This window comes from Ixodes scapularis, unplaced genomic scaffold (assembly GCF_016920785.2).
Source record: "Ixodes scapularis isolate PalLabHiFi unplaced genomic scaffold, ASM1692078v2 PGA_scaffold2__306_contigs__length_199485367, whole genome shotgun sequence".
Taxonomy (NCBI): domain Eukaryota; kingdom Metazoa; phylum Arthropoda; class Arachnida; order Ixodida; family Ixodidae; genus Ixodes; species Ixodes scapularis.
Genome location: NW_024609857.1, coordinates 135,603,665 through 135,617,167, shown reverse-complemented (window position 1 = coordinate 135,617,167; position 13,503 = coordinate 135,603,665). Strand labels below are relative to the sequence as shown.

At 42.5% G+C, this 13,503-nt stretch overlaps 1 protein-coding gene across 1 annotated transcript in view; it reads left to right on the top strand.

Annotated features, from left to right (window-relative positions):
- LOC8032439 (potassium voltage-gated channel subfamily KQT member 1) overlaps window positions 1-13,503 on the top strand; it is a 101,339-nt gene that overhangs the window by 39,643 nt on the left and 48,193 nt on the right. The window contains exons 8-10 of the mRNA XM_042291554.1: window positions 6,798-6,872; window positions 10,186-10,409; window positions 12,711-12,827. Coding sequence (XP_042147488.1) covers window positions 6,798-6,872; window positions 10,186-10,409; window positions 12,711-12,827 — 416 coding nt within the window. The remainder of the gene's footprint in view (window positions 1-6,797; window positions 6,873-10,185; window positions 10,410-12,710; window positions 12,828-13,503) is intronic.

Below are 13,503 nucleotides of genomic sequence, written 5' to 3'. Positions count from 1 at the left end.
ATTGCTATGTTTACGTCGCAGCGGAGTAAAGTGCAGCTTAAAATATTTTCGTATAGTGAAAGTATGGGTCTTGTTCCGTACGCCGGTACGCCCACGCGACAAAACGTGAACTCGCCTGACAAAGGGTGTAGCAGTTCGGCGCCGGAAAGAGCCCGGGAGAAGTGGCGATTGCTCTGTACATAATGCTAAATGGATATCTTAAGCTGCGAACGAAAAACGCTAGAAACAAAGTAATAGGAATTTCCAATGAAATTCCTCGTGGAGAAACCTTTCATGATCTCGTTGAGGCTGTGGTTTATGCAACCAGATATTAAACTCGGTCATTTTCGTCGATGGTATTCATCTACAATTTCATCGTTTGCTAGCACATTTTGATTTACACACTACGCGTATCGAATAAGGATGCTAAACTCTACTGAATTGCTCGTAAAAGAGGGGAAAACAAACAAACTCCGACACTGTGAATGTTGGAGTTACTTGGCTACGCGGTGCCAGCTACCTCCCATTACAGAAAGTTTCGCCAAAACTCATTTATTAGTCCACCAACTTACACACTTAGCCTAGCTGTGATCGTTCAAGGGAAATAGTATAAGATATACTCCGCTTTTATTTGCCAAATTTTGCGTGACGAAAGTTAGGGCTAAGCCTTCCTATTTTGTGTGCTAGTTTTCTTTTAATCCTATAAACGATATACATTCAGTAAAATTCTGTCTAAAATTGTTTCATTGTTCTTTCAATAGCCGTTACGAGGCGGCAGTTGTTGTACGAGGCCCCTGCCTTCTGAAATGTCAGAAATCGCGCGAGCTTAGCATCCGATTATACGTCATTCCCCCCCCCCCCCCCCCCCCCCCCCCCCCCAGTGTGAGCAAAAAAGATAAACCCTTCGAGTATTCTGAGCCGGACGGAATAAATTAGATTCTGAATACCCCATCGCAAGTGCATACGGTAAAAAAAAAAAATGAAAACGACGGCTATTGAACGGTTTGGTGGCACCCTCTGACGGCGGTGTGCTCAACCTCTGGTGCTGTTTAGTTGCCGTCTCCTTCACATGGTGGCGCCTGAGATACGAAACTTTTTTTGTTCTCCGTGGAATGATTACGACACTATTTAGCCTATGCGCGATGGGTATTAGGAGATATTGGAATATCGGAGGTCTTTCCTGGATGTCTCTAATTCGAGCGAGTCGCAAATAAACTCGAAATTGTAGGTTTGTAAGAAAAAAGAAACTCGGTGTTGCGGCCAACCACTGCGCGCACAAAACCGTAATCAATTAACGCTGAAATCAAACATCAAGCAAAATCAGCTGAGAATGGGTTTAAATAAGCCGGTAATGTGCAAGAGTGCAACGAACAATGAAAAGCAAAGAGACAGCATCTCGAAGGAAACATTTGACTAAAACCCTTGGGGGTCGGACGAGAAGGGAGGGACAAACACAAAGTCTCAACTGCGACAGGTCCAAGTCTCGGGGTTTTTAGCCAAATGTTTAACCCCTACCAGCTCGTTTGCGCCCTAACCTTTGGCTTATTACATCTCGAACTAAGCTTTCTTTTACTATTTTCAGATTATTGATAATTGTAACATTGATTTCATTTTCCCCTGAGATCCAGTTTTGCTGTTTTCAACATTCAAAGCTCTTTTTTTTTTTTTGAGGGGGGGGGGGGGAGGAGGGGGGGGGTAAGGGATCTAGTACGCTGCCATATTTCTTCGCCCAATTTTATTTCGTGATTTCGCTGCCGAACGTATCCTGAGAATATATGCGAGGCACAAACACAGATTTGTCTAAATCATCTCATTTCTCTTTGCGAAGGTAGCGAAAGTAAGTGCCGTTTCTACTGTCCGGCGCAAAAGGTTCGATTGGTAAGTCACCGAGAGCCTAATAAACGCAGGGCGTGGTTCAGCGCGTTCACGCTTCTAGCCTTCCGATTCGATATTAAGCGTTCTCATCAGCTGACGCCGCCTCGACATTGCCAGCGGAGCAATGACGTAGAGCTCGGCACTCCCAAAGTCCTTTGTTTTGTTAAGCTTTCAGTGACAATAGGTCCGACAAAATGATGTAGGGCAGTGAGCGCGCAGTAGGTGATACTTGTGGCCATACTGAGAGAAATACATAGGCAGCCATATCAGTTATTAGTGTGTTTTAGTATTGTGTATCCGAGTGAACGCAAGCGCTACGCGTTTGCGTTAGCGTTGCGTATTCCACATTGCGCGTTCGCGAAGCCCAAACCGCGGCCTTAGATTGGCGCATGGCGACTTCGCACATGCGCAGCGTGGAACACGCAACGCTAATTCAAACGCATAGCGCTTGCGTTTGGTCGTATACGCAATACAAAACTCACTAATATCGCGGTACGACGACGAATAATGCAGTGTTAGGTGAAACGTCTGGGCTTCCGTCCACTGGTCTGTCGCTGGATACTTCACTGCTCGAGGAACCCTGATCCGTTTTGTCATAAGAAGATAACTCCCCTCATAATCTCGGCCGAGCGACCGTGTTGTTTAAGTTTCCCCAAATAAGGACGCCCACCGTCCGTCCACGAATAGACTACAGTGGACGTTCCCTTTTAAGTTCCTTTCTGGGGATAGGACATAAAGTGAAAAATTAGTGCCACGGACAAGAGCTCCATGAAAGGAAAGCTCACAAAAGAAGCGACTTCTTCGCGTGCATTGCGTCCAATGGCAGTCTTTGTAAACTCGTAATGTCTGCACGGATAGGGAGTCAAAGTTGTCCAAATGTGCACCTTGCAGTCTGGAGCACCGATTTAATGTGGTATCGCAGTTAAGCGAATCATATCTTCGAAACATTTTAGACACAAGTATACACTATTGAAAAAAAATTGTGTGAGTTGGTTTTCTTCTTTTAGAAGTTGGAGACAATCAATCACGGCTAAGGATAGAGGAATCTCAGGTAATAACGTCAAGCTCGGAATATGACTGGACGAAAACGGGCGATGTATGCATTGATACTACGCATAATATTTCATTGGCTTGCTGTGCCTGGGCACATCGCCTTATTTAGAATAAATCCTATTTCTAGCTTTGTGATTCGAAGGGCTCACTATATTGTTTGCCGTGAACCGCTCTCTCTCTCTCTCTCTCTCTGTGTGTGTTCTGAAGGAAAGGGACCTTACGGACTTCTTTCAGGGCGTATCTTTGCGCCATGCTCCACTCAATGTACGCGAGACTAAACACTTCAGTGCCGCTCAATGTTTAATATAAGTGTATAGTTTTCTACTGAGACTTCTTTGCAAAACGTTCCATTCTCATGCATTTAAACCAAATAGGCTACGATTAATGTTTTAGACCTTAGCAACCGTCCAAAACAGGTGAAACAAATATCGAAAATCGGTACCATTGTGTCATGGTTACTTATAGCCTAAAGTCATGGAACACCATGTACAGTCGTTTAAAAATTTGACCCATTGATGCTTACTTGTACTTCTTAACATTAGGTTCAACAACGCAGAGTAAAAAAAGTGAAGTTTACATCTTCATGAATATTTCCACTAAGAAAAACATATTGTTAACACAGCATGGTATTGTTAGCGGAAACACGGCAACGGCGCCGTTTTACACTTCACCCTGCGAGGGTACCGGTGGGCGTAAAAGTTTGTCGTTTATTTTTAGCGGTTCAAATCAGTACTTTCAATACATCGGTAGTTTTTATAATATCCAATCAATTCAAATTGAAAAAAAAAGAAATGCACGAATGATTGTTTGAGTTACCGTCCAATATACAAGGATTAAGAACACACATAGTACCGAGTGGTCTCCAGACGCTCTACTCATCTGAAAGGCCGTTATAAGAGTGCATATAGTAATTTGTATTCTCAATTGGTTTAACGCTCTATATGAAGCGTGTGATCTGGCCACCTCAATTTACGCATATTAGTTTTATTTAGATCCTGGGAAATATTGGAACTGTTGTAATTTGAAGTTTTTTATCTCTCCTATTTAGTTAAACGTGGACATTGAATATTGAGATGAACTGCAGTTTCTTAAAAAAAAAAAGAACTAGAGACTTTGGAGGCATAGGTGTCGTAAAACGTGTCGGCACCGTAGAACTCGTTTTATCACCAGAGCTCCGAATATTTTCAAAATGTTGAAAAACAAAAAAAGAATGGTAACGTGCATTAGCTAATGTAAGTTTAAATAATCGTGTTTAAAAATAAATAATCAGATAGATTAAATATACCAATGTGTGTTGTATGATATAAGACCTCGTGCAGAGCATCTCAAGAGAATGGTGCATTAAATTTTTTTTTATCGATTCAACGGTGCACTTTTGTAGACCGAAGTCTCAGATAAAGTGCTTTCAGAATGCAGCCGTGGCTCAAGATGTTGAATTATTTTAGATTTCCGGGCTCACTGTACAATTGGTCTATCATGATGACTTTAACCTGAGACTGGGGCGGAAAAAAAAGTATAAAGGAGGGTACAGTCATCATAAAGAAGGATGTTAAAATTGTGTTAATAAACTTCTAGCAGCTCGCCTGCGCAGTGACTGAGTGTACTTACTAAACTTTGCTAGACGCCCCCCCCCCTGCCCCCCTCCCCATCTCAAATTGGTACACTTTAATGGTGCATCCAATTTGACATGGGAAAGTGATTGTGTTAAAGTTTAATGTGTGAAATTGGGACCGACATTTGGCAGACGACGACGTAAATGACCGAGTTAGCGAGGATCATACGTGTGGCGCCACACCCCGGTAGGTGCAGCGAGCAGACAACGCTGTCGTCTGCTTTCGATTTAGTGTGTCGTTTGTCCTCTGCTCTTATCAGAAGATGGCGCAACGTGACCCACCCTAACTAACTGGACCCCCTGGATCATAGTACGCCGTTGACACTAGAATTCATGTTACTTTTTTTGTTTTTTTTCAGAGGAAAGTACTTATGCCTCGAATCTTTATACGCTAAACAGTACCACTAAATTACAAAATTATATCCTTTTTAATCCTTTGAGACCGCTACGTGTTGGCGCCGATTTTTCAGGCGGGTTTGAAAGAGGGCCTGGCGATTAAAAACAACTATATAAGTTTGAGCGATATCACTTCAAGTTTTGCATTGAAATCAATTACCTGTCAATGCATAATGACAATAGCGTTCAATTTATGTATGCATTAAAGTGTGTTGGCATGAATACTATTGAAATTTTTACCACAGCTGCACAAACAGAATTTGATCACAATCCACCTTCCGCTGGTCGGCATGTTCACCAACGTGAGAGTGTTGCCATTATGTATGGGGATTCCCGTAAGAACTGCGAACAGAGCTTTACTAGCTTTAATAACCAGATATGTTGTCAAAACTCGGCAATCAATGCTTTTGAGAACTGCAAAACTGATCTACAAGAAACATATACACGCCGCGAAGATCTAAGTTGGGGACGGTTCAGTGAGTTTTATGTGGAGAACAATATTGATCATTCCATGTGTAGCAAGCTTATGTTACCTCGTTAAATGTAGCATTCTGACAGAATGTTGAATAAACCTGAGACTGGGGCAGAAATCAGCATATAAGGGGAAGGAACAGAAAAGGACAGGACGTCCTTGTTTCTTCGACATATCTGTTAATTTCTGCTTTAGTCTCAGGTTTATTCAACATGGTTAACATTCACCAGCTCACCAACACCCCTACTATATTATTCTGGCTCTCTTTTTCTATATCAACCACAATGAGCAGAGCATAAAAAGTGTAGTACGAGTCAAACTACTTTCGTCCCGCTTTATTGGATTACTGACATATTCATCCCATTTATTTTATGTTTTGCTAACTGTGTTTGCTTTTGCATGAACAATTTGAAGTAATTTTTAAAGTCAGAAATATTGTTCATCGACAATTCGACAGTACGAAAAACATGTTTTTTTATGTTAGCACGAATTTAAATATCTGGGGATGGATCTGGCCGGTTGCGGTCCGCTGGTAACCGAGCAATAAATAGGGTAAAACAAAACTATCCTACTCTTTTTAACTTCAGCCCACACGCTTTTCATTCTTACCTTAAGTCGAGCTCTGAAATTTTATTGAATGAAAATCAGAAGTCTTTCGTATTCTGTTATAGATAACAAAACGACATCGAATAGCCTATTTCATAAAACTTATTCTTAAAGAATGAGCAAGGATATCAATGAGTAAGAAATAATGCATGGTTGTTTGCCATTCTTGAATGCTTAACAATTTAATACGCACAAAGTACAGAAATTACTAGTTTGGCGAGGAGCATTACGACGCTCCAAATGGATATAGATATTCTCGAAAATGCAATATAGCTGGTGCCGCTGTCAAAAGCGAACTTAAATAAAAGCTCGACGACGGTTGCAGGTAGCACATGAACACTCATCGAGCGGCCTCACCCCGGGATGCGTTAGTTTCGCGGATTATGGTCAGTAGATAAGTCCTGACAGTTGTGCGAGTTGGTATTGTGCATTAGAAAACTTGTTTGTCCTTTAGGGCAAGAACAGTGGAAGAGCAGACAACACAGAGCGCTTCCATTGCTCCTTTCCTAAAGCGCAATCATGCTTTCTGCGTTGAGTGAGTGTTATAATCTGTACCGTACATGTATGGCGTACTTTTTAACACTGCCTGCGCCATGACAATGTTACCTATCCTGTAACAGGATGTGCAGGTATGATGTTTGTGTGTTTTTTCTGAACATTTGAACCTGCCACATGCTTCACTTATATGCTTGACAGCGTGTTGCACTCGCCACACGTGTGTGTGTGTGTGTTTGTGTTGAAGTGTTGTTGTTGGAATGTAGCACACTTTGCACCATTTGCTTCTGTTTTGCACTGTTCCTCTAGCTATGCCTCCGGGTCATTCACGAGCACAAAGAGAAAAGATAGACTGGACCTGCCTGCGACTGGAGGAGGCATTTTGTGAGTACCAACGTGGCACATCACCCCTCGCACCATGTTCTCATGGGATCACGCATCTTGGTGTGCATCATGGTGTGGCATTCAACGTGACTTTGTGTTTCAACATCTACACATTTCGGCTAACTGGACAAACCCAGGTTCCGCGTCCTGGAAACCAATTTTAAGTTGAAGTAGTTATAAGCGCTTTTCTCATAACCTGACAATCGGGCAGCGCAAACCCCGATTTTCTGTTTCTGTTTGGTCTTCAATTGAGTAACTTGCACATTCCTGGCGTCAAAATGTGTGACTTGTTTTACTAAACAGCTACAAAAGGAGTTTGGGATTTTTTTTTATGTAACTCTACACCCTAGGAAATCAGGAGCGCTTACTTCCCCGCAAAGTTACTGGCTGCTGAGATTTCTATGCATTTATTAGCATTGGGGACATTAGATGACGGGTTAACCATCGTGGTAAGCAGCATAATTAGCTAAAATCTGTAATTCATTTTAGTTTTGTTTTAGAGGTTATGTCGTAATAGCACTATTGAACGCCAATTACCAATAGAGGTAAGACCGATTGCAAAAAAAAGCCAAATGTATTTTTAATCAATAGATTAACGTTTGTGCTATCTCGCCCGATTTAAATATATCGTCCAAGAAAGAGAGTCGCAGATCATCACCACAAAGACGCTTGGAAGAGTAAAATGTCGCTTCAATCATGCCACTTTCTCGGCAGCGTGACTTCGTTGGGCATGCTGGCGACACAAGTAACGACGTGATTGAAATGACTACGTCACTCTTCTAAGCACTACTCTGGGCAGCCATGCGGAGCTTTTTTCCTTTGAACTTTCTATACTGAGCGAAATAACGCTCAGTATAGAAATTATATATCGAAAAGGATTACATTTTTTTCCAATTATTTAAACTAATCTCCCCTACATTAGTAATGTCCGTCACTGCTGCAGTCGCAAACCTACTCCTAAAACCATAATGTAAAAAAAGTTAATTATAAGATATTAGTTCATTGGTCAACTTACACCAATGATTCTCTCCTCATCTCATATCCGCCGAGACTGATAAATGCGTCATAAAGACGGCACTTGTCTTAATCTCTCCCCTAAAAAAATATTTTTGAAGTAAAATAAACATGCTGTATAGCGTAAGGCAATATCGCATACACCAGAGCTCCGCAGTGATGGCGTCCCGTAGGTGTTAAAAGGCCTCCGGTCAAGCAGGCGGAATGAGCGATATTCGATATACCCGCAGAGCTTCTGCAGCTCGGGGCATGCGTTTGTGCCGTTTGCTTTCATCCATTACTCTTAATCTAAAATGACAGCATTTCGTCAACCTGGAACTGCCTGAAAGCCGTAGAGCAGCTCACCTTCTGCTCTTCATGTGCACTGGACTTGACACTGCCATCTGACATTGCCAAGTACCGAATGGGAGCCCATGCAGGACCTTGGGAGATACCGCTAAATACCGGCGATGTTTTCAAATGATCTTTATGCGGCACATACAAAACCGCAATATAGGCATCCTCAAATTCGAACCTGAACTTAGTGCGTAAGTAAAAGAGTCACTCGGACAAAATATAAATATTTACGGCGTCCCAAATAATTGAATTCACTCGGCACTAATGACTAAAATAAAGAAGAAAAAAATGTTCGTTTCAGGTTGTTGAGCTCCAACTGTTAAAATATAACCAAGTGAATTTATTCGAAGTTCTCGTTAGAAAAGGCGCCATGCTCAGGAGAAATTTCTCCTGCGGCGCATACTTTCATATACCGTAACGTTTTTCTTTTTTTCCTGTGTGTGTGTGTTTTTTAAGTTGATTGGGGTCATGTGGACGTCTCCAGTATTTGCCATCTTATCATTTATACCAGAATCATGCTCGCACAATCTCTCGGCTTTCTGCGGACACTGGAGTTCTGATAGAAAGCTTGAAATCATATTTTCCGTGAATGTAGCAAAGTTAACACACGAAAGCTACAAGATAATAATGTCTAGTTGCTTCATCTGCAAATACAAAAGGCAAGCGATTTTATTTTCTGCGTTAGAAGCACAACGGTGTTTTTACATCACAATACGTGTTTGGTCATGCGACCAATGCACTAACCGCTGCGGGGGGGAGGAGAAATTGTATTTAAAATATTTTAACAATATAGCAATGTCAATTTTAGGAGCTACAATCTGGGATTCTATAGGTGCAATATTTGTAGGGCTTCCAGTCAAACCGTCCCCCAAACCCAATCCGACAAATTAAAATATTCATGGGAAACGTTTAATTAAAAAATATATATTAAGGTTGTTCAGTGCTCACTTTCTGACAGTGTTTTGTGTGAGCTCCTAATATTACAGAATGCAGCCTGGTTTTCCGCCCTCAGCGGCAAACTTTAAAGGTTGATAACAATTATTCTCCGACAAAATGCAACGAAGCACGCACACACCTTTAAGAGTGGCTTGTCGGTGATTTCGAAATCGGTGAACACATTATGGAGAAAGGGAATCATTTGTTTTTTGCGCCACTTTGCGGCGTCATCCCTCTACCCGATTTTACTCGGGCATATAGGATAACAAAATTAGTTTGAAACTAAAAAAAAAAGAAAATCCTATGTATTCATTTTTAGTCACAGGTTTATACAAACGTTCTACTTGTCGTACGGACGCGGTAAAAGATATTTCACAATATTTTGCCCTTGGCTGATAGGTATTTTTAGACCAGAAATTTACTAGATGTAAAGGTATTCACTGGATTCTCAGGTCCTGATGGACTCCCCCGTTAAGCTTCTATACTACTATTCTTTCAAGGAAAAAAAAGAATGTGATTTATGCCAATTGAGAATAGCAATACCTACAAGATAACAAGGTTGAATTGCTGCGTATCCTACGACGCCTGGAAACGGCCAGTGCGGGACACAGTTTGGACACGAATGCTGCCTCAGTGTACGGCTGGAACACGTCTTATCCAAGAATGAACACTTGTCCATGCCGAACACTGTCTCAGCTTTTGTGTCTCTCTCTGACCAGCACTGGTCGCTTCCAGGCGAAGGAGGGAAAATTCGGCGCTACAGCCTAGCTATTTGCGGTCCCTCCCAGCTTGAGAAGGGTAGGCTGGGGCTCATATCTATCGGTTTGTCATCGCTTCGCAGTCGATCAAATTGCGGCATTATTTGCTAAGGTTGTCGAGGTAAGAAACTTGGGCGTACTGAGCCGCCCGCTGCGCCTTTCTTTGAACTGTCAGTGCACATAGTAAGTGATGTAAGAGGCGATGATGGTTGACCTGGAGCGCTGGAAGTCTCAGAGCATCCGCTCGTCTCGCTCTCTTGGCCCCCCAGGTTCAAGCACAATACGTCTTTCGTGAGCAGGCTGTCCACGATCCGTCGGCACCGGCAGCCCGCCACTCCCTCCCATCTGCATTCCCCGATGTCCCGAAGCCGCTACCACTGCGACTCCAACGCAAGCGCGGACAACGTCGTCCATTCGGGGAGGCTTCCGGCCAGCTTCAGCGAGGACAGCGTCACCAGGGACATCTCTGATGCCTCAAAGCGAAATTCGGACGGTGAGAGGCGCGGGTGGCTGACAATCCCCCAAGGAAACAAACCACGTCCTTCGGAGATAGCCCTTCTGTTGCTAAACGCCGATAGGGTGTAGCCAGGCAGATACAACCTAGGAGACCAAAACTGCGATATTTGCTTCGTCTAGCGTCCTCCCTACTGGATCCAGGTGACGTGGCCTCGCTCGCGTGTGGGTTGCGCTCCTAGCAGCATCTCACGACGAGATTGGTGCTCCTAGTGAGATACAAGTCTCAATATGCCCGTGTCTGATGCTTTGCCGTCAATTGTTTCCAAGGTTTCGTGGGCTTCCTGTTGGAAGCGGGCCCGGAATCCACTTATTATAAAACAATGAGCGATACTTCCCTTCTAGGTTGTATCGGCCACGTGAACTGGGCAATTGAGAGCAGCATGGCTCCTGCCCATAGGTATTCCGTCACGCGCATCTGGCTAAATTGTTGAGCAAGTGCCGAAATTTATCTAAAGTTTTGAACACACGTGAGCTTAAACTAAGAAGCGGCCTGCTTTGTGTACAGATTCAAATATATTCCACTAGAAAATCACGGTTAATAGTCTGCCGATTTTTTTTTTAAGTGAGATTTTATAACATTTTAGGGTATGGCCAGATTAACTACCTATATCTTATTCAAGACATTCGATCGGCTTTTCTTAGACATATTTGTATAATAGCGGTGTGTTCAGCGGACAATCCTTATAATTTATAAGGGCAGGATTTAGGGAATTCTATTTTATTACGCACATGATGCAATTAAGTAGTATCCTCTAGCATTCTGTATAACCGAATATATAAGTATACCCAACGGCTTGGTGAACAGCAGCCTAGCGAATTTGAAGGAGAGGAATGTTTCGCGATTATTTGGTCTCAAATCGCCTGAGTGGAGAAAAGCAAACCTTTAAACAAGCTGGCTTTAATGTACGGCTTCGTCTCTGCTGCATTGGTAAAAAATGAAATAACCTTAAAATGGACTTTCTGAACGAAAGGGTTTCCACTGTATTATTTTCATTCGAGTTCTTCTGTTCGGTATTGGCGTGTTCGAGGGAAGGAAAATAGAAACGTCAGTTATCGTCATAGACATAAACTGTGACGTGCCTACATAACTATGTCTAGTAAATACGGCTACTCTCAAATAGAACACCGCAGTGTTTCCTATCGCAGTCCAGCTATTCCACGTCGAGGCAGGTATGAAGCAATGTAAACACCGAACGGTTTTACCTTTGTTTGTTTTGTTTGTTCCTTGAATGTTTGGTAGTACACTCGTCAAATCATTCAAATATGATTAACATACACACTAATTAATATGTTGGATTCTTGGTCTCTACAGCTAGACACTCGTACGTGGTACGAATGTGAATAGATGGGCGTCTTTTTTGCTTGTCGTACCGTATCGTGCTTTGTAGTGCAGTGTGACTGTAGGTAGTGTATGCATGAAGCTGGGCGCTTCTCTGCTGCGCTGTAAGTCTTGTCTTGTGCTGTGCTGCTGAAGGCCTAGGGCTGCTTTTTCATGCGTAGTCTTGATGTCGGCCTCTTTTCTGCTGCTACCTCTAGGGCGCTGTTTTCTTCCAACTATAGTGGTATATCCGTGCCGTTAAACATCAAGTGCGAGAGTCGTTGTTTTATAATGGACTATCACTTCTTGTCATGAGTACTGACAAAAACCTTATTGAGTTGTCGTTACACTTATAATGACAAGTGAGCCGAATGTAAAAGCTCTCTTGATTTTTCTAAACTTACAAGACTTAACATATAAAGTTGATAAAAAAATGGTTTACCTGATTCAGATATTTATTTGAAAATAGGTTATTTTTGAACTGTAACTTGAATTTGACGAAAACTCGACGAGTCCAGCTAATGAACATTGTTCCCTGCCAACAGCTGCCAGATCGAAAATAAGTGCCTCCTAATAAAACAAAACAGATATTGGCACACGTCGTACAGCTAACGTAGAAGACGCGTGTTAAAGACATTAATTAGATCGTCGCTTCCGAACCTTAATAGTAAGAATATCAGCGATATCCTCAAGAATTAATCATTCGACGAGAGGCAAACGTTATGGTATGCTACATGATATACATTGAGTGGTCCTATTTCTGGCTGACCTTAGTGACTGTGTATTCCTTTCTAGGTGTCTGGTTTATTTGCCACCCACGTGGGGAGCAGTTTTACGTATTTGCCTTGTGACTTCCCGCATGTGTGTTGTCTTATTCATGATTGTGTGACCGTGTCTATGGTGTCTCGGCGCTCTGGACGACGCCACCCTTCTGTGTGACGTGTTTCCTGCTCCGAGCAGATTGCTGTGCCGAAGACGGGACCACTCCTTTTGGCCTCTGCGTGTTGCTCCAGAAAGAATTCACCAACCCACCGTTCCTAGCCCTGTCGCCTGGCTTTAGGTCGGCTCCTGACACAGGTTGGACACGGAAACACTCTCGAATACGCACCACGGATCTCGTTCCTATCATCTGCATCGCGATTCGGGGAGGGATAGATACAACTAGAGGCGCTATGGATGCGAGGGCGGAATAAATCTATTGTTTGCTTTATTCATAGCCATATGGGCCACAATTTTTGTTTTCTAGTGATTAAACAAACCTCCGATCCTGTGGTCGCCTGACATACGTCAGCCGGCTGTACCACCAACGTTGCAATGCATGAAAAATAAGTGCGTTGTTAAAATTAAAGTATGCATATATGAAAGTTCATTACGATATGTGTCCAATTTTACAAATTTTTACAAACTGACTTTTAAAAATAACGTAGCTTATCGGCGCCTTATTGCATACAGCCTTACGATATATAAGTTAATTCCTCGGTATGGCCATGAAATTGGAAACGATTGCCTACTTTGACAGTTTCTAAAGTCATACATGTTTATTTCAACTAACCCTGAAACATTTGAACTATGGAGCCACTGCCATTATACTGGTGCAAACTTATGTATATATACATTTTTTATGTCGATGACTTTTCGATGGAAAGACAATATAACCGTGACGCGACCCAGCAGTAAGAGTGAGGTGCTGCAGCCAGTTCCTGGTGCTTTTTCTTTTTGTTTGTATGTTTATTTCTTTTCAAACAAGGGGAGG